The 20,741-nt window shown below is 42.0% G+C and overlaps 1 protein-coding gene across 1 annotated transcript; it reads right to left on the reverse strand.

The window, feature by feature from the left end:
• Positions 1-1,494: 1,494 nt before the first annotated feature.
• On the reverse strand, positions 1,495-20,241 carry LOC129827795 (axoneme-associated protein mst101(2)-like). Its single transcript, XM_055888986.1, has 11 exons — positions 19,991-20,241; positions 19,330-19,391; positions 19,104-19,231; positions 12,130-12,293; positions 11,855-12,013; positions 5,350-5,479; positions 5,171-5,244; positions 4,833-5,055; positions 3,682-4,497; positions 3,490-3,581; positions 1,495-3,307 (listed from the first exon to the last, which is right to left on the reverse strand). Exons 1-11 carry the CDS (start codon positions 20,105-20,107, stop codon positions 3,272-3,274), a joined length of 2,001 nt encoding a protein of 666 aa, XP_055744961.1. The 5' UTR covers positions 20,108-20,241; the 3' UTR covers positions 1,495-3,271.
• Between the last annotated feature and the right edge of the window lie 500 nt (positions 20,242-20,741).

Here is a 20,741-nt window from a genome sequence, read left to right on the forward strand (position 1 = left end):
GATTTGTAACAGGCCCCATTGTCAGATATTAAAGTCTCTACAATGCCATGCCTGGCAAAGGCTGCTTTCAGCTTGTGTATCACAGCTGCAGATGTGGTGCTGTGAAGCTTGTCGAGTTTGAAGTATCTGCTGTAGTAGTCCACTGTTACGATGTAGTCCTCGTTGTTCCAGGTAAACAGATCGGTTGCCACGACCTGCCAGGGTCGGTCTGGGATACAGTGAGGTAACATTGGCTCGTTGGTGTTTGAGGGGCGTCGTTCAAGACATATGGCGCATTTACCAACAATGTCCTCTATTTGTTTGCACATTCCGGGTCAAAATAAAATGTCCCGTGCTCTCTGTTTGCACTTTTCCATGCCCATGTGTCCAGCATGGATCTTTGTCAAAATCTCTTCTCTGAGACAGGTAGGAATAATGATTTTCTCTGCTTTGAAAATTATTCCGTTGATCTGTGATAGTTCATCACGATGGTTCCAGAATTCTGACACGCTCTGAGGGCATTTTCTCCTCTCCTCAGGCCATCCATCCTGTATGACTTTCCTCAGCTGTGCGAGTTGTGAGTCCTTTTCTGTTTCTGCTTGGATCTCCTTCAGTTTTGTGTCACTAACTGGTAAGTTGCTGTACACAGTGTGCACTTGCATGTCCATGCCTTCACTGAGGCTGCTGTCCTTATAGGTAAGAAACTTCCTGGAGAGTGTGTCTGCAACAGGGATGTCTTTGCCTGGACGGTGAGTGATTGTGAAGTCGTATTTTTGTAGTTGAAGGATCATTCTCTGTAGCCTTGGCGGGGCTGCGGCTAGTGGTTTCCTCATGATTGACTCAAGGGGCTTGTGGTCGGATTCCACAATGACTTGTCGTCCATATATGTACTGATGGAAACGTTTACATCCGAACAGAATGGCGTAGAGCTCCTTTTCGATTTGAGAGTAGTTGATTTCACAGTCTGTGAGAGATTTGGAAGCGTAGCCGATGGGCTTTTCTTCTTGCAGTAGCACTGCACCTAGTCCATACTTCGACGCGTCCACTTGGAGTCTGAGCTCTTTGTTGGGGTCGTAGTAGGCAAGGAGTGGTCCTGGTTCTCTCGCTTCTGACACCATGTCTTGTTTTGCACACTTTGTACAAAATAATAAAACGCAGTACTACAGGATATTTCTTAACGTAGCTCTTTATTAGCTAGCTATAACTGGTGTGTTCACGTATCGCCAACCAGGATCAAACTGACCATCACCTAACCATTTGGGTGGTCTTAACCAATCATAGCACAGTATGATATGGCGGTAAAATGCATCCAATTATAATTCAGTATGTTTACACATATGAATATTACATTATCTTCTTCATCGGTAGAATAGTCAAAAGTAATGTTTTTAGACAAGGTATGAGATGATGGTGATAAAGTGGGCCAGCTGTCAAGTGCTTCAGGAGTGCTTCAAGATAAAGCTATTGGCACCAGTACCTCCAACCTACTGCAACAAAATGCACTTAAAAACAAACTGTAGAAAAATATGACTTTTAATTCCATTAAAAAATACAGTAGAAAAGTAACATACTTACTGACCATGAAACTTTTCGAAAAATGTTCTTAGTCCTAATATCTTTAAAATATTTTTCAATCTCATGATTCTCTTACCATTTAAGTTATGCATTCATCACTAGGGTGTAAGGGTAAAACAAGGGCCCCTTGGTTTCATTGGTATTTTGAGGTTAATTTGATCTTTAGGATCAGCTATATGTATTCACCACGTAAGACATACAGCAGCAGATGCTGTCCTAGCCCAATAATGGACCAAAGTAGCCTAACGTTACTCCTTATAGTTCAAGGACCTTACGTGTTCTGTTTAAAGGGCAAATTGGCTCTGGCAGCCAAAACAGCATCTAAACGGAAATCGATTCTCAATTGCGGTACGGTTGTAGAAACATAAATCCCTCTACTTTCATATCATATCAAAATAATTTCACGAATGGAAAATACACACTTACTGTACACTGTTGTAACCGGTATTAACACAGCCGACAGTATTTTTCAGTGACAACACGTTTGTGGCGTCTGCCTTCCGTTTACACACAGGTGTTCGGAGACGCAGATAGCTAATTAGTACAGGCAGTCTGCTCTGTCTTCCGTCTGTTTTCCGTAAACAAGCACTGTAACATGGAGAAATGGCTGTGTGGGAACCTTAACCCTATAAAGGTTTTTAGTATATTTTCTTCTCACTGATATGAATATATACGCTACTGTTCAAGAGTTTGGGGTCACTTAGAAATGTCCTTGTTTTTGAACACAATAAAATAATGTTTTATTGCTTCTTTAATCAGAACAACAGTTTTCAGCTGTGCTATCATAATTGTAAAAGGGTTTTCTAATGATCAATTAGCCTTTTAAAGTGATAAACTTGAATTAGCTAACACAACATGCCATTGGAACACAGGAGTGATGGTTGCTGATAATGGGCCTCTGTACGCCTATGTAGATATTCCATAAAAAAAATTGCAGTTTCTACACAAAAAAATTTGCTTTTCCTTCAAAAACAAGGACATTTCTAAGTGACCCAAAACTTTTGAACGGTAGTGTACGTTCCTTATGTTTCAAAATTCGTACCGCAAGCAATGCATGTTCACGTTCAGAAAGAGCGTCGGGGCTCTTAACAAAACTCCCCCGGTCAGAAGATACTATCATCAATAGGCGCTAAAGGAAGTTAGGGCTAATGCTATAGTAAACTTGACATTTCCTTAAAACGTTCTGTTTTTCACTATCACACAAACATGCAAGGAAACGTCATAATTAAAATGTACGGTAACATAGATAGCTGCAGCACATCACATAGTATGCAAAACAGCAAACTGTACAATCATTTTTTGGGGGGATAAACTAATAAAAACAATGTTTTAACTTCAATAAAATGCATTTAATACAGTATACAATGTTATAAAAAAAATATAACAAGTCCCCAGGGTCCGGTTTTTCTAAAGTTATCTATCTGGATTTCGCCTATCGGATACAATTAAATGCATAGAAATAGAATGAATAGTACAGACAAAACATTGACTTGAATGGGGACTTCTGTTCTATTCATTTTATTTCTATGCATTTTAACCTCTCCGATAGGCGAAATCCAGATAGATAACTTTTGAAAAACTGGGCCCAGTTGATTTGGTCTAGGGAGACCATTGTGTGGACAGACAGTCTTTACCATTATTGCTCTACTACCATTTAGGTAGAATCCTGGGTCCAGGTCCACACTTGACACAGCCCCATTGTAGGTGACCTTCATCTCTAAAGGCCTGACTTACTCTTAGATGATTTTTTTTTCTGAGGAGAACAAAAACAAAAACATTTAAGGCTCTGTATATTGCAACAGTTAGAGGTCTGAGGACTAAGGCATGCAGTGAGCAGTATAAACATGCTGGAATTCAACGACAAGAAAGAGCATGTGTGTCTGTCTTGCTACTACTTCTACACCTTGGTAAAGATGAGGATGATCGCTTCCTTACCTTTCTAGGAGGGGTCTTTGTGGATGCCTGTACAGGGGTGACCGGAGTCTCAGGCACTGCAATCTCCACTGAGAGTTTCAGCTTTTTCTTCTCTGTAGAGAGTTTAACACATTAAACACATTAAACAGGCACTCTTCAGTGTAAAGTTATTTTGTTGTCTGAGACAAGGATTTTAGAGAAAGAGTCACTCACTTTTCTTCTTCTCTGTTGGAGGATCAGGCGTTCCTGTGGTGGATGGAGGTAGTGGGTCAGTTTTAACGCCATTCCCTTTAGTCTTGTTCTTGTCTTTTCCCCGTTTCTTCTCAGCCTCATTGTCCCTGCTCATCTTCTCCTGTTTCTTCTCAGTCTCATTGTCCCTGCTCATCTTCTCCTGTTTCTTCTCAGTCTCATTGTCCCTGCTCATCTTCTCCTTTTTCTTCTTTCTTTCCTTCTCTTTTTCTGCCCCATTCTCCTTAGCCGTCTTCTCCTTTTTCTTCTTCTCTGGTTCCGTCTTCTCCTCTACAATCTCCTTTTTCTTTTTCTTCTTCTTGGGTTCTGGTAGATTCTTATCTGCTTTAGCCTTACTAATGTTCCCATTTTTCCTCTTTCCTTTCTTGGCTGTCTGTTTTCCATTAAGTGTTGTGGTAGAGAGCATGGAGGGTGGCTGTTTGTCTGCTACAGCTATTAGGTCAGCTGTATTATTGTTGATCTCCTCTGCTTGGCGTTCAGGGGATGGGGAGGGAGGTGCTGACTTCTTCACTTGACTAGACTTGGCTTTACTGTCTTTTGCTGGTGTCTTGGTCTTCCCATTCTCCTCAGCCATGGCTTTTTTTTCAGTTGTAGCTTTGAACTTTTTAGCATGACCAGCCTTTTTCACTGCAGCGTCAGCCTTGGGTTTTGGTGTTTTCGTTGCAGATTTAGCCCTGGGCTTCCTCGGTGCTCTTGTTTTCTTTGCTGCTGAGGCAGGTGAGGTGGGAGCAGGTGGAGCATTCAGTGCAGTGATGGCGTCTATTTTGGCAATATCAGTGTCTGTGGACAGAGAGGTAGGTCGACAGTAAATAAACAACATGGCTAACATAGACCTACTATGAACACCTCCTATACTTTATGTAAAATACATCATGCAGATGAACTGTCAACACCTACTGTACTTTATGTAAAATACATAATACAGTTCTGTTTATATTGACATAATGAAGTTATTAAAGGGTGATGCTGTCTGTCTTATGGCTGTTATGATTTTAAATCCTTCACCCACTCTCTGACTCAACCCTCTCCATCCTCCCCTCTCTCCCTTCTGCTCCTCCCCTCTCTCCCTCCCCTCCTCCCCACTCTCCCTCCCCTCTCTTTCCCCTCTCTCTCACCTGACAGTTCCCGTGCCAGTTTCTTCCACTTCTCCACATCCAGTTCGGTGTCAGAGTCTGAGTCAGACTCGTCTCCCCCAGTAGGAGGAACAGGAGGGGTCTGAGGCATGGCGATCATGACAGTCTCCGCCTGTGGAGGGGAGGGCTTCTTCCTCTTGTCCTTAGCGGGCATGTCCCCTGGTTTCTCTTCACATCTCTTCCTCTTGGCTGATGAAGCTGAGGCCTGAAACCAGGGTTAGTAAGAATAAGTCAGTTAGGGGCAGTTATCTAGCTAACAGTATGTGGTTCACCATGTGCATGTACAGATGAGAAAAGTCAACTTAGAGAGTTATCTGTACCTGCGCTTTCTTTGTTGCTGTTGCTGTCTTGTCTTTTGTGGTCACCTTCTTTCGTTTTGGTGTGGCTGGGGCAGCTACATACAAGGGAAAGAGACAAACCTACATTAACTTACACCACCATCAATGCAGAACACACATAGGGCCACATGCAGTTTGTTTGGAATCACTGGAATCCTTACTAGATGGTGCCTTGCTTGGAGTAGCAGCAACCACTGGTTTAGCTGGGGTAGCAGGAGTGGCTTTTGTCTTGGCTGTTGAACTTGGTTTTGGTTGCTTCACTGGTGTAGCTTTAGTTGTGGCAGCTGTTGTCTGAATCAGTGTAAAGACAGATACAACAGTGAAGAAATGTGTTAAGAAAACTAATTATGAAGATTATTTCGCACTACACAGGGATATACAGTGCCCTCAGAAAGTATTCAAACCCCTTGACTTTTTCCACATTTTGTTACGCAACAGCCTTCTGTAAAATGGATTAAATAAATAAAAATCTCAGCAATCTACACACAATACACCATAACGACAAAGCGAAAACAGTTTTTTCGAAATTTTTACAAATGTATTACAAACAAACAGAAATACCTTATTTACAAGTATTCAGACCATTTGCTATGAGACCCAAAATTGAGCTCAGGTGAATCCTGTTTCCATTGATCATCCTTGAGATGTTTCTACAACTTTATTGGAGTCTACATGTGGTAAATTAAATTGATTGGACATGATTTGGAATGGCACACACCTGTCTATATAAGGTCCCTCAGTTGACAGTGCATGTCAGAGCAAAAACCAAGACATGAAGTTGAAAGAATTGTCCGTAGAGCTCCGAGACAGGATTGTGTCTAGGCACAGATCTGGGGAAGGGTACTAAACAATGTCTGTAGCATTGAAGGTCCCCAAGAACACAGTGGCCTCCATCATTCTTAAATGGAAAGTGTTTGGAACCACCAAGGCTCTTCCTAGAGCTGGCCGCCCGGCCAAACCGAGCAATCGTGGGAGAAGGGCCCTGGTCAGGGAGGTGACCAAGAACCCAATGGTCACTCTGACAGAGCTCCAGAGTTCCTCTGTGGAGATGGGATAAACTTACCGAAGGACAGCCATCTCTACAGCACTCCACTAATCAGGCCTTTATGGTAGAGTGGCCAGACAGAAGCCACTCCTCAGTAAAAGGCACATGAAAGCCCACTTGGAGTTTGCCAAAAGGCACCTAAAGACTCTCAGATATTGAGAAACAAGATTCTATGGTCTGTTGAAACCAAGATTGAACTCTTTGGCCTGAATGCCAAACATCATGTCTGGAGGAAACCTGGCACTATCCCTACGGTGAAGCATGGTGGTGGCAGCATCATGCTGTGGGGATGTTTTTCAGCGCAGGGACTGGGAGACTAGTCTGGATCGAGGCAAAGATGAACTGCGCAAAGTACAGAGAGATCCTTGATGTACTGCTCCAGAGCGCTCAGGACCTCAGACTGGGGTCGAAGGTTCACACATCCAAGAAAATGCAGGAGTGGCTTCGGGACAAGTCTCTGAATGTCTTTGAGTGACCCAGCCAGAGCCTGGACTTGAACCCGATCGAATATCTATGGAGACCTGAAAATAGCTGTGCAGCTTCGCTCCCCATCCAGCCTGACAGAGCTTGAGAGGATCTGCAGAGAAGAATGGGAGAAAGTCCCCAAATACAGGTGTGCCAAGCTTGTTGCGTCATACCCAAGAAGACTCAATGATTTAATCGCTGCCAAAGGTGCTTCAACAAAGTACTGAGTAAATAAATAAATACATTTGCTAAAATGTCTATACCTCTTTTTGCTTTGTCATTATGGGGTATTATGTGTAGATTGATGAGGGAAAAAACTATTTAATACATTTTATCATGAGGCTGTAATGTAACAAAATGTGGAAAAAGTCAAGGGGTCTGAATACTTTCCGAAGGCACTGTACACTACATGACCAAAAGTATGTGGACACCTGCTCGTCAAACATCTCATTCCAAAATCATGGGCATTAATATGGAGTTGGTCCCCCCTTTGCTGCTATAACAGCCTCCACTCTTCTTGGAAGGCTTTCCACTAGATGTTGGAACATTACTGCAGGTTCTTGCTTCTATTCAGCCAAGAGCATTAGTGAGGTCAGGCACTGATGTTGGGCAATTAGGCCGGCGTTACAATTTATCCCAAAAGTGTTCGATGGGGTTAAGGTCAGGGTTCTGTTCAGGCCAGTCAAGTTCTTCCACAACGATCTCAACAAACCATCTGTATGGACCTAGCTTTGTGCACGAGGCCTTGTCATGCTAAAACAGGAAAGGGCCTTCCCTGTTTGTCTATGGAGATTGCATTGCTGTGTGCTTGATTTTATACACCGGTCAGCAACAGGTGTGGCTGAAATAGCAGAATCCACTAATTAAAAAAGAAAAGAAAAAAAGAAACAGGTCTGCTTGTCGGGGAGGATGTCTGCTACAAAGACAGAGCACTCAACCCAACTGTCAATCAATGTATCAATGCATCAATCTTCCATCCATCCATGTGATTATTTTGCAGTCTATTTTTTGTCTACTTTCATGTTATGTATCCTCTATTATTTCTTACAACCGACAAGAACTCTTGTAATCCCCACATGTTTTAAGATGACCACAATCATCCCTGTTCCTAAGAACTCTAAGGCTGCATGCCACAATGACTACCACCATGTAGCACTCACTTCTGTAATCATGAAGTGCTTTGAGAGGCTGGTTATGGCATTTTTCTACTCCACCATCCCAGCCACCTTAGACCCACTGCAATATGCATACCTCCCCAACAGGTCCATAGATGACACAATTTCAATTGCTCTCCACACTGCCCTCACACACCTGGCTTAAGGGATACTGCTGCACGATGGGAATTCCTTTTGTGGATAACTTTGCAGCTTTTACAGACCGACCAGGTCTATTTCTTCGGGACAATTTACATCTTAACAGGTATGGCTCCAGCATCCTCTCCACCAACATGTCTCTTACTCTTGCCTCATGTAGAGCCTTTGATACCCGACGTTGTGTATTCTCGGGGGTTGACTTTTGGGATTGTACGCTCCCCTATCAGACTATGTTCAATGCTCCTCTCCCAGTTTCATTTATTAGTTCCTCAATTGCAAATATGGAACAAACTACAGTTAACAACCTTTCTGCAATTCCTAGATTATTGTCCAATCACCGTATTGCGAATACTACTCACATGCAGAGAGGTATTGTTAGTAGTAATCTTGTCCCCATAAAATTGAGCTCTGTCAATAGCTCGAAAATGGTTTATTGCTCATCCAGTGCAGCTTCAGGTGCTACCTTGGATACTCCATCTGATACGAATTCCCGTAGCAATGGTATTGGAATAATTCATTTGAATGCTAGAAGCCTGATCCAAAAGTTGGACTTTATTGAAATTTTGGTCTCACAATCAAATGTTGACGTTCTGATTGTATCTGAATCGTGGCTGTGTGATTCTGTGCCAGATTCAGATGTTCAGTTGATTGGATACAATATTTATAGAACTGATAGAGTTGGTAGAGGTGGTGGTATTGCGATTTATGTTAAATGCTGCTTAAATGTTTCTGTGTCCATATCAACCTCTGTCTCAAAGCAATATGAATGTCTAGTTTTAAACGTGGTACTTGGTATTAATGCTCATTTAACTCTAGCAGGGGTATATCGCCCCCCCTCAGCTCCTCCTTGTACTCTATGCAAATTATCTGATATACTGTCAAATTATGCAAACTCTGAATTACTAATTTTGGGAGATTTTAACCTGGATTGGCTCTCACCAGTATCCGATAAATTAAAAGGCATTTGTACTGAGCTAAATCTAACTCAGCTGATAACTAAACCAACCCGTCCCAACTTTAAGAACCCAGTAAAATCCACTCTACTAGACATTATTCTAACAAATAACCCCCATAAATACACAGCCAGTGGGGTTTTTGCAAATGATATCAGTGACCACTGCCCTATTGCTTGTATTAGAGATACCAGGCTGAAACACTCTGATCCCTGTATAATCTCTAAGAGAAATTATAAACATTTCTCACAGCAAGCTTTTATCCTTGACTTATATCACTCTGAGCTTTTATCCACTTGCTGCTTTCTGGACCCGGTTTTAGCCCTAGCTTTTTTCTCTTCTATTGTTACCTCTATGTCTGATAAACATGCCCCGCTTAAGAATCACAGAGTAAGAAACCGAACCAGTTCTTGGTTCTCTCCTGAATTGTCAGGTCTTTTCCTGCAAAAGAATCGGGCCTGGGCCTTGGCGAGGAAAACAGGTACTCCAGCTGATTGGCTGTTTTTTAGGCAATTGAGAAATAAATGTACTGCAGCTGTCAAAAAGGCAAAATCAAATTACTTCCTTAATGCTATGACAGATTCTGCAGGAGATCCTGCAAAATTCTGGAAAACCGTTAATTCACTGAAACGGGGGAATTCTTCTGTTTCTCTTCCTAAGGAAATTACCTCAGACTTCTGTATTCTAACTGAAAAAAATGATGTTTGTGATGCTTTTAATAAGCATTTCATCTCTGCTGGTTTTTTATTTGAAAGGAAAAGTGGACTTTGTGGTACTGGCCAGTTAGTTGATTCTTCGTCTTGCTTTTCAACCGTTACTCTGAAAAATGGTAACCCTGTTTTTAGTTTCCAGAAAATAACTGAAGCAGAGGTTCTAATTGCCCTGTGTGCCATTGATACTAAGAAATCCTTAGGCGCTGACAATTTAGACCCGTACTTACTTAAGTGTGCTGCACCTATTTTTGCTGGTTCAGTAACACACATTTTTAATCTAACATTAAGCACAGGAAATATCCCTAAGGTGTGGAAAGCAGCTTTTGTTCTGCCATTACATAAGGGAGGTGACGGTAGTGATTTGGATAACTATCGACCCATCTCTAGGCTCCCTTGTCTGGTAAAGATTCTAGAATCTATAGTCAACAAACAGTTACAATCTTTTCTTTCTGCTAACAGTATTCTTAGTACCAATCAATCTGGTTTTAGATCTAAACACAGTACCACATCGGCCACTATGCTTGTTGTAAATGATATTGCAAATGCCTTAGACGATAGAAAGCACTGTGCTGCGTTGTTTGTAGATTTGTCAAAAGCTTTTGACACTGTAGACCATGCTATCCTTTTGAGTAAGCTGTCATCTATAGGACTGGGCACTGATGCCTGCCGATGGTTTTATGACTATCTTAAAGATAGAACTCAAGCCGTCATGGTCGATGGGGTCAAGTCTGACCCCTTACAGTTACTTAAAGGGGTCCCTCAGGGTTCAATAATTGGCCCACTATTGTTCTCACTTTATATAAACAACATTGGTGATGATGTCAGATATTGTAAATTCCATTTATATGCAGATGACACAGTGATGTACTCTATTGCTCCAACAGCGGACCAAGCTTTAATGCAGTTGGAGTCTGATTTTAGGATACTACAGGGGTCTCTTTTACAGCTTAAACTTGTTTTAAACGCTAAGAAAACAAATGTCATGTTTTTTTCTAGGTCTAAACTCTCAGTTAGAAACACGTTTGTAATCACTAGCTTGGATGGTACTCAAATCAATAAGGTCTCTGCATATAAATACTTAGGGGTATGGTTAGATGATAGGCTTTCTTTTAAAAAACATGTTACTGAATTGGGAAAAAAGCTCAAATTCAAGATAGGATTCCTTTACAGAAACAGGGCTTGTCTGTCCTCTGTAAATAGGAAAAATGCAGGCTACTTTTATGTCCGTTTTAGATTATGGTGATATTATCTATATGCATGCATCGGCAAACACATTAAAACCACTGGATGCTATTTACCATTGTGTACTCAGGTTTATCACGGGTGATAGTTACAGAACTCATCACTGTATCCTATATCAACATGTGGGTTGGGTCTCTCTATCTGTGAGGTGAGAGCAACATGCTCTCTTGTTTATTTATAAAGCACTTCTTTTAAAACTACCTCCATATATATCATCATTAATTTCCACAAGATGTACTAATTTTAAAACCAGATCACAGATGTGGATTACATTAGAGACTCCTGCGGTCTCCACAGAGTTGGGTAGGACTGCCTTCAGTTCCTTTGCACCTTATTTATGGAACAAACTGCAGATCCAACTTAAGTTAGACACTCTGGTGTCCCTTGCCCATTTTAAAATGTTTATGGAGGATCAATATGATGTTGTCTGTGATTGTTTCTGTTGAATTGTGTATGTTTTGAAATGTTCTTGTCTGTATGTCTAAAACTGTACATGTCAACATGTTTACACAGGGCACAGCCGTAAAAGAGATCCAGGTCTCAGTCTGTTTTCCCTGTTAAAATAAAGATTTAACTAAGACAGCTTCAAGTTCCTTGGTGTCCAAATCACTAAAGACTTCAAATGGTCCAAACACACACGCACAGTCCCAAAGCAAGCAGAGTGTGCAAAGCTGTCATCAAGGCAAAGGGTGGCTACTTCGAAGAATCTAAAATATATTTTGATTTGTTTAACCCTTTTTTAGTTAATACATGATTCCATATGTGTTATTTCATAGTTTTGATGTCTTCACGATTATTCTATAATGTAGAAAATAGTAAAAATAAAGAAAAACCCTTGAATGAGTAGGTGTGTCCAAACAAAAGGCATTTCCCTGTACTTGTGCATGTGACATTAAGACGTGAAACATCTGTATCTCCATCAACCCCTATTTCACCTGTGGAAGCAGACTCTGGCTCTCATCTTCACTCCCCGAGCTGCTGTCACTGTCTGAGCTCTCTGCTGGTTTCTTGTTCAGGGTCAATGGAGTGACCGCTGACCTGGCCTTGACCTTTGCAGCTGGAACATGATTGGCTTTGGGTGTCACAGGGATTTTCTTTAAACAGTGGGGGAGAGGAACAGAGCACCATCATTAACAGGAAGAATATCTCACTTTGACATCATGACCTTCTATCAGTGTTAACCTCTGAACTGACCAGTGTGATTCCTCACCTGTGGTGGTGTCTCCTCACTCTCTGAGTCTTCAGAGACCTCTGAGCTGTCAGACCCAGAGCTCTCCCCCATTGTGGCCTTTCCTCCAGAGGTGCTCTGCACTAGAGCCTTGCCCTTAGCTGGTCTGGCAGTAGCTAGGCTCTGATGCTTTGGGATCTGGGAGCCTGGAAAGACAGATATCCTCAGAGTTAAAGAACATGACATACATGATCTTCGGGGCTCTAATTCCGTCTGGCATTAAGGCGGCACCAGTGTCAAACGCACGTTCTTGGCAATTCCGACCCGATAAAGCCAGTGCTCTGCTATTTTCAAACTGTTGGATTGGTAATTTACCTATCTTCTATCAGCTTGTACAGTGGTTCCCAAACTTTTTATAGTCCCGTACCCCTTCAAACATTCAACCTCCAGCTGAGTACCCCCTCTAGCACCAGGGTCAGCGTACTCTCAAATGTTGTTTTTTTGCCATCATTGTAAACCTGCCACACACACACTATACGATACATTTATTAAACATAAGAATGAGTTTGTCACAACCCGGCTCGTGGGAAGTGACAAAGAGCTCTTATGGGACCAGGGCACAAATAATAATATAATAATAATCAATAGTTTTGCTCTTTATTTAGCAATCTTACATTTAAAACCTTATGTGTTCATCAAAAATGGTGAATAACTCACCACAGGTTAAGGAGAAGGGTGTGCTTGAAAGGATGGAGAGAGTCTCAGTCTTAAATCATTTCCCACAGACAGTCTGTGCCTGTATTTAGTTTTCATGCTAGTGAGGGCAGAGAATCCACTTTCACATAGGTACGTGGTTGCAAAGGGCATCAGTGTCTTAACAGCGCGATTTGCCAAGGCAAGAAACTCTTGAGCGCAGCCCTATCCAGAAATCTTGCAGTGGCTTCAGATTAATTTTTCACAGAACTGCTTTTTGCAATTTCGATGAGGCTCTCTTGTTCAGACATCGGTAAGTGGACTGGAGGCAAGGCATGAAAGGGATAACGAATCCAGTTGTTTGTGTCACGCCCTGGCCTTAGTATTCTTTGTTTTCTTAATTATTTTAGTTAGGTCAGGGTGTGACATGGGGAATGTATGTGGTTTTTGTAGTGTCTAGGGTGGTTGTAAGGTTTAGGGGGTTTATTAGAGTAGTTGGGTTTATGTTTAGTATAGAAGTCTAGCTGTGTCTATGGTGGAGTGTATGTTTCTAGGTATGTCTATGGTTGCCTGAGTGGTTCTCAATCAGAGACAGATGTCTTTCATTTGTCTCTGATTGGGAGCCATATTTAAGGCAGCCATAGGCATCATGCATTTGTGGGTAATTGTCTATGTCGATGTTCTATGTTGCATGTTGTGCACTTAGTCCTTGCTTAGCTTCACGTTCGTCTGTTTGTTGTTTTTGTTTCGGTTTTTCCTTCTTTAATAAAGAGAAGATGTATTTTACACGCGCTGTATGTTGGTCCTCACTCTCTCCAAAAGACGATCGTGACAGTTTGTGTCGTCCATTTCGGGAAAGTACCTGCGTAATTGCGCACCCAGCTCACTCAGGTGCTTCGCTATATCACATTTGACATTGTCCTTAAGCTTGAGTTCATTTGCACACAAAAAATCATTCAATGATGGAAAGACCTGTATGTAGTCCTTGTTAATTATGACAGTGAAGAGTTCCAACTTCTTAATAATAGCCTTAATTTTATCCTGCACATTGAATATAGTTGCGGATAGTCCCTGTAATCCTAGATTCAGATCATTCAGGCGGGAAAAAACATCACCCAGATAGGCCAGTCGTGTGAGAAACTCGTCATCACGCAAGCGGTCAGGCAAGTGAAATTATGGTCAAAGTAAAGAAAACTTTAAGCTTGTCTCTCAATTCAAAAAAACGTGTCAATACTTTGCCGCTTGATAACCAGCGTACTTCTGTATGTTGTAAAAGCGTTACATGGTCGCTGCCCATATCATTGCATAATGCAGAAAATACACGAGTTCAGGGGCCTTGCTTTAACAAAGTTAACCATTTTCACTGTAGTGTCCAAAATGTCTTTCAAGCTGTCAGGCATTCCCTTGGCAGCAAGAGCCTCTCGGTAGATGCTGCAGTGTACCCAAGTGGGTTTCGGAGCAACTGCTTGCACGCACGTTACCACTCCACTATGTCTCCCTGTCATGGCATTTGCACCATCAGTACAGATACCAACACATCTTGACCACCAAAGTCCATTTGATGTCACAAAGCTGTCCAGTACAATATAAATGTTTTGTTTTTAAATGTGAATTACATTTTTATTTGGCGTACCCCCGACGGCATTGTGCATACTGCAGTATGGGAATACGTGGTGTAGTGTATACAAAAGTATGTGGACACCCCTTCAAATTAGTGGATTCGGCTATTTCAGCCACACCTGTTGCTGACAGGTGTATAAAATCAAGCACACAGCCATGCAATCTCCATAGACAAACATTGGCAGTAGAATGGCCTAACTGTAGAGGTCAGTGACTTTCAACGTGGCACCGTCAAGGGATGCCACCTTTCCAACAAGTCAGTTCATCAAATTTCTGCCCTGCTAGAGCTGCCCATGTCAACTTTAAGTGCTGTTATTGTGAATTGGAAACGTCTAGGAGCAACAACGGCTCAGCCGCAAAGTGGAAGGCCACACAAACTCACAGAACGGCACCGACGAGTGCTGAAGCTTGTAAAAAACGTCTTTCCTCGGTTGCAACACTCACTCCCGAGTTTCAAACAGTCTCTGGAAGCAATGTCAGCACAAGAACTTGACTAGCCTGCACAGAGCCCTGACCTCAACCCCATCACACATCTTTGGGATTAATTGGAACACCGACTGCGAGCCAGGCCTAATTGCCCAACATCAGTGCCCGACCTCACTAATGCACGTGGCTAAATGGAAGCAAATCCCCGCAGCAATGTTCTACCATCTAGTGGAAAGTCTTCCCAGAAGAGAGGAGGCTGTTACAGCAGCAAAGTGGGTACCAACTCCATATTAATCCCCATGATTCTGGAATGAGATGTTCGACGAGCATGTGTCCACATAGTTTTGGTCATGTAGTGTATCTTTATCAAGATAGACTTTGTGAGCCTTGAGACATAAACATATCTCTTCACATATCGCTTCACAAAATCAATTGCTCATTAATGTCCATTCCTTTCCCCCACAGTCCTCAGATATAGATCTCCATCTGTGTAGATATTGTAAACCTTCATACGTCAAATTAATTCTGCATCAATTCCGTTCCTTCACCGTCTTAAAAATTCCTTAGACATCCGGTATTTATCAGGATAGACTTCACAAGCCTTGAGTCATGAATATATCTCTTCAGAATACCAATTTCACATCCTTATCTGTTCCTTTGACTCACAGTCCAAAAGACAAGTCTTGTTGCATAGCTGTATCTCTCTGTCTCAGACCCATCTCAGACCTTGCTTTCCCAATGAGCACAAGACGTTGAAAAGATGTCGAAAAGACATTGGAAATACATATTTTGGTTGAAAACCAAACCATCTTTTTGACACATTTTGCTCACTGGGTTATCTCTATCAGTACACAGTAGTAATGATGAACCTTCCTTCAGACTCACATCTCATTGAGATTGTTAGCAGTTGATGTTATTCTTCAATAACACAAACTCCAAAGCAAATCAGAGGGAGAAAAATAGGTTTATTTGAGAAGGACAAATCATAGATGTTATGCTGGGAGATAGATGTTCAGTCTCCCCTGTCCTCAGCTTTTCTCCACAGAACAAAGGAACAGGATGCCATTTATAACCCCCCACCCTAGCCTGGGGATGACCAATCAGATGTCCTTGCAGTACAACTGGGCCAATGGCCAAAGAACACGTATCCTGCTCCAGACTCAATATACAGACCAATGAAAACGTGGCGCACGTAGCTCTGAGTCCAGGACTGACATTCCACAGATTCTACAGATGTTGAACCAAAGACCAACTATTTACATTGACAATTCCCTATTGACCATTAATACTCTTGTCATCTCATCCTCTGCGTTGTGTATTTATTTTCAAAAAATTCTTATAAGATGAATAGAGGATGATTGAGGATTCCAGTCCTATTGATGGGTCACCAACACTCTGAGACTGAGACAGAGAAGGTGACAGAGGGAATAGAGCTGCCATACTCTCTGACACGCCTTGCTATTATTCTCATCTAACTGGAGATGTTTTGTTTCTGCTCCTGGTGCTCTGTGACAGACTGGGTTGATGTGATGTCTATGCTCCTGATGATCTGTGATAGACTGGGTTGATGTGATGTCTCTGCTCCTGATGCTCTGTGACAGACTGGGTTGATGTGATGTCTCTGCTCCTGGTGCTGTCTGTGACAGACTGGGTTGATGTGATGTCTCTGCTCCTGGTGCTGTCTGACAGACTGGGCTGATATATCTGTTCCTCGGCGTACGCATCACTAACCAAATTAAATGGTCCACCCACACAGACCGTGTTGTGAAGAAGGCGCAACAGCGCCTCTTCAACCTCAGGAGGCTGAAGAAATTTGGCTTGGCCCCTAAGACCATTAAAAACTTTTTACAGATGCACCATTGAGAGCATCCTGTCGGGCTGTATCACCGACTTGTACGGCAACTGCATCGTCCGCAACCACAGGGCTCTCCAGACAGTGGTTCAGTCAGCCCAACACATCACTGGGAGCACACTGCCTGCCCTCCAGGACAACTACAGGACTCCAGCCCCGTAGATACGGCCTGTTCACCCCGCTACCATCCAGAAGGAGAGGGCTGTACAGGTGCATCAACGCTGGGACAGAGACACTGAAAAACAGCTTCATCAGACTCTTAGATAGTCGCCACTAGCCGGCCTCCGTCCAGTACCCTTCTCTGAACTTTAGTCACTGTCACTAGCCGGCTACCACCTGGTTACTCATCTCTGCACCTTAAAGGTTGTCGCCCAATGTACATCGACATGGAACACTGGCCACTTCAGTCATGTTTACATACTGTTTTACACACTTCATATGTATATATTGTATTCTAGTCAAGGCCATATATACAGTTGAAATCGGAAGTTGACATACACCTTAGCCAAATACATTTAAAAACTCGTTTTTTCACAATTCCTGACATTTAATCCTAGTAAAAATTCCCTGTTTTAGTTATGTTAGGCTCACCAGTTTATTTTAACAACGTGAAATGTCAGGCTGTGACATAACAAAATGTGGAAAAAGTCAAGGGGTCTGAATACTTTCTGAAGGCATTGTACACTATATGACCAAAAGTATGTGGACACCTGCTTGTCAAACATCTCATTCCAAAATGATTGGTTGTTTACTTTGGATTTAGTCTCCTATAGTGTATGTCTGACACTACAGTTACAGTGGGGCAAAAAAGTATTTAGTCAGCCACCAATTGTGCAAGTTCTCCCACTTAAAAAGATGAGAGAGGCCTGTAATTTTCATCATAGGTACACTTCAACTATGACAGACAAAATGAGGGAAAAAAATTCAGAAAATCACATTGTAGGATTTTTTATGAATTTATTTGCAAATTATGGTGGAAAATAAGTATTTGGTCAATAACAAAAGTTTATCTCAATACTTTGTTATATACCCTTTGTTGGCAATGACAGAGGTCAAACGTTTTCTGTAAGTCTTCACAAGGTTTTCACACACTGTTGCTGGTATTTTGGCCCATTCCTCCATGCAGATCTCCTCTAGAGCAGTGATGTTTTGGGGCTGTTGCTGGGCAACACGGACTTTCAACTTCCTCCAAAGATTTTCTATGGGGTTGAGATCTGGAGCCTGGCTAGGCCACTCCAGGACCTTGAAATGCTTCTTAGCCACTCCTTCGTTGCCCGGGCGGTGTGTTTGGGATCATTGGCATGCTGAAAGACCCAGCCACGTTTCATCTTCAATGCCCTTGCTGATGGAAGGAGGTTTTCACTCAAAATCTCACGATATATGGGCCCATTCATCCTGTCCTTTACACGGATCAGTCGTCCTGGTCCCTTTGCAGAAAAACAGCCCCAAAGCATGATGTTTCCACCCCCATGCTTCACAGTAGGTATGGTGTTCTTTGGATGCAACTCAGCATTCTTTGTCCTCCAAACACGACGAGTTGAGTTTTTACCAAAAAGTTATATTTTGGTTTCATCTGACCATATGACATTCTCCCAATCTTCTTCTGGATCATCCAAATGGTATCTGGCAAACTTCAGACGGGCCTGGACATGTACTGGCTTAAGCATGGGGACACGTCTGGCACTGCAGGATTTGAGTCCCTGGCGGCGTAGTGTGTTACTGATGGTAGGCTTTGTTACTTTGGTCCCAGCTCTCTGCAGGTCATTCACTAGGTCCCCCCGTGTGGTTCTGGGATTTTTGCTCACCGTTCTTGTGATCATTTTGACCCCACGGGGTGAGATCTTGCGTGGAGCCCCAGATCGAGGGAGATTATGTCTTGTATGTCTTCCATTTCCTAATAATTGCTCCCACAGTTGATTTCTTCAAACCAAGCTGCTTACCTATTGCAGATTCAGTCTTCCCAGCCTGGTGCAGGTCTACAATGTTGTTTCTGGTGTCCTTTGACAGCTCTTTGGTCTTGGCCATATTGGAGTTTGGAGTGTGACTGTTTGAGGTTGTGGACAGGTGTCTTTTATACTGATAACAAGTTCAAATAGGTGTCATTAATACAGGTAACGAGTGGAGGACAGAGGAGCCTCTTAAAGAAGAAGAAGTTACAGGTCTGTGAGAGCCAGAAATCTTGTTTGTTTGTAGGTGACCAAATACTTATTTTCCACCATAATTTGCAAATAAATTCATTAAAAATCCTACAATGTGATTTTATGGATTTTTTTTCCCTCATTTTGTCTGTCATAGTTGAAGTGTACCTATGATGAACATTACAGGCCTCTCTCATCTTTTTAAGTGGGAGAACTTGCACAATTGGTGGCTGACTAAATACTTTTTTGCCCCACTGTAGTTAGATGATTGGAGATAAAGGCTGTACCTTTAACAGGTTTTGTTTCTTCCTCTGCTGAACTCCAGCTCTCTGTGCTGCTTTCAGGGTCTGCTTGACAGTTCTTTTTGAACTTGGAAGAATCCGGTTCTGTTCCCTTTTTTGAGCTCTTGGAAGTACTTAAGAACACAGTTGAATGTTAAAATCAAACCCAATGCAATCAATTTATCAGACAAAATAATGGCTGGAATTTTAAGAAAAAGTATAGGTTACTCACTCTCCGAACCATTTATTGTAGATCTCCAGTAGTGATGTTGACAAGGCTTCTGGTTCTCCACCCTATAGAAAAAATAAAGACTGACAAAATCAAACACAGGGAAATCTAGCTAGCTACATAATGAAAACCAGAAACTACACAGCAGAGTTCAATCTATTAGTGTAATCTCCATGTATAATCTACAGCCTCTACCAAGAGGTCTGGACCTTCATGGCACTGGCACAGTAGTGTAGAGAGCATATAGCAGGGGTTCCCAATTAGACTCAGCCGCGGGCCGATTTTTCCTTGAGCGGATGGTCTGGAGACCGGAACATAGTTATAAATAATTTTTACACTGCAAATTGACCGCAAGAATCCCCAAAATATATAGCATTGGACAAAAACAGAATCATTTCAAGCCTTGTTTACATTGGGATACGATCACATATGACTCTCTACTTGTGTACTTGGGAACAGGGTTCAAATAAGCAGGCGCGGGCTGCCTATCGGGGAACCCTGCAATTTATTATTGTTGCATTGACTCTTGTTCAAGCGTCGCTCCGGCTGTTCCTCCTAGCTACACTGTTACAACTATTTTATTACATCGTAACACGTTTCCTAAGGAGAATGATAGCGCTAATGTTACAATGTATTAAGCAGGAAACATAATAGATATATCGACCTTCTTCACATGCTTCTTGAGTTCTTCTGCAGCTTTCTGGAAGCCGTTCTCTTTTAAATACTGGTAGATCAAATGGTTCAATTTTTGATTTGAAGCATGCTCCTTCCTTAAATACATATTCAGACGTTAACACAAACACAACAAGATAACGTTACATTTTAACTAATTTAATAAACTCGGCAACATCGGTGTGCATGCTTTCATTCTTCACATCGGGCATGGTAAACTTTCAACTTTGGCCCATGAGTGTCTATCCGCCCAAGACCGTGTGCATGATGGGAATTGTAGTGCTGCCACTGCGGATGCACTGATTGGGTATTGTCCACTTTCCCCAACTTTATGCAAAGTCATATCGAGTGTTTCCCATGATGAATTTGACGCTGTGTGACCTAACGCTGGAGACGATGGCTGACAAGAATACTACGATGGAACGGATCATAACGAATCATGCAAAAAAAAATTACAGTTGAGAGGATTATGTTAGTTAATGTAGAGACAAATGGTTATGCATATTTTTCTGTCACAAAGTTAATTTACGAAAATCGCTATTTAGCAAGCTAGCTAACTAGCCAACATTAGCCAGCTATAGTAGCTGGCTAGCGGTATGGGTGCTGTGACAAGCTAGGTAAAGTTGGTTTTACATTCACACATTCAGACATTCAACAGACATTCGCTAAAAGCCATTTAAAACTGTAAAAATCAATAACTAATTAATTGATTGTCACAGAAACATAAAACTAGATATGGTGTA

Source organism: Salvelinus fontinalis, chromosome 29 (assembly GCF_029448725.1).
Source record: "Salvelinus fontinalis isolate EN_2023a chromosome 29, ASM2944872v1, whole genome shotgun sequence".
Taxonomy (NCBI): Eukaryota; Metazoa; Chordata; class Actinopteri; order Salmoniformes; family Salmonidae; genus Salvelinus; species Salvelinus fontinalis.

What these genes read in the sequence shown, in the direction of transcription:
- LOC129827795 (XM_055888986.1), bottom strand. Translation starts at nt 20,107, where the DNA reads ATGTATTTAAGGAAGGAGCATGCTTCAAATCAAAAATTGAACCATTTG. An exon ending in TCCAACAGAGAAGAAGAAAA is followed by an intron (nt 3,582 to 3,681) that starts GTGAGTGACTCT and finishes AACTCTCTACAG; the next exon opens with AGAAGAAAAAGCTGAAACTC. An exon ending in CAAAGACCCCTCCTAGAAAG is followed by an intron (nt 3,308 to 3,489) that starts GTAAGGAAGCGA and finishes TGTTCTCCTCAG; the next exon opens with AAAAAAAAATCATCTAAGAG.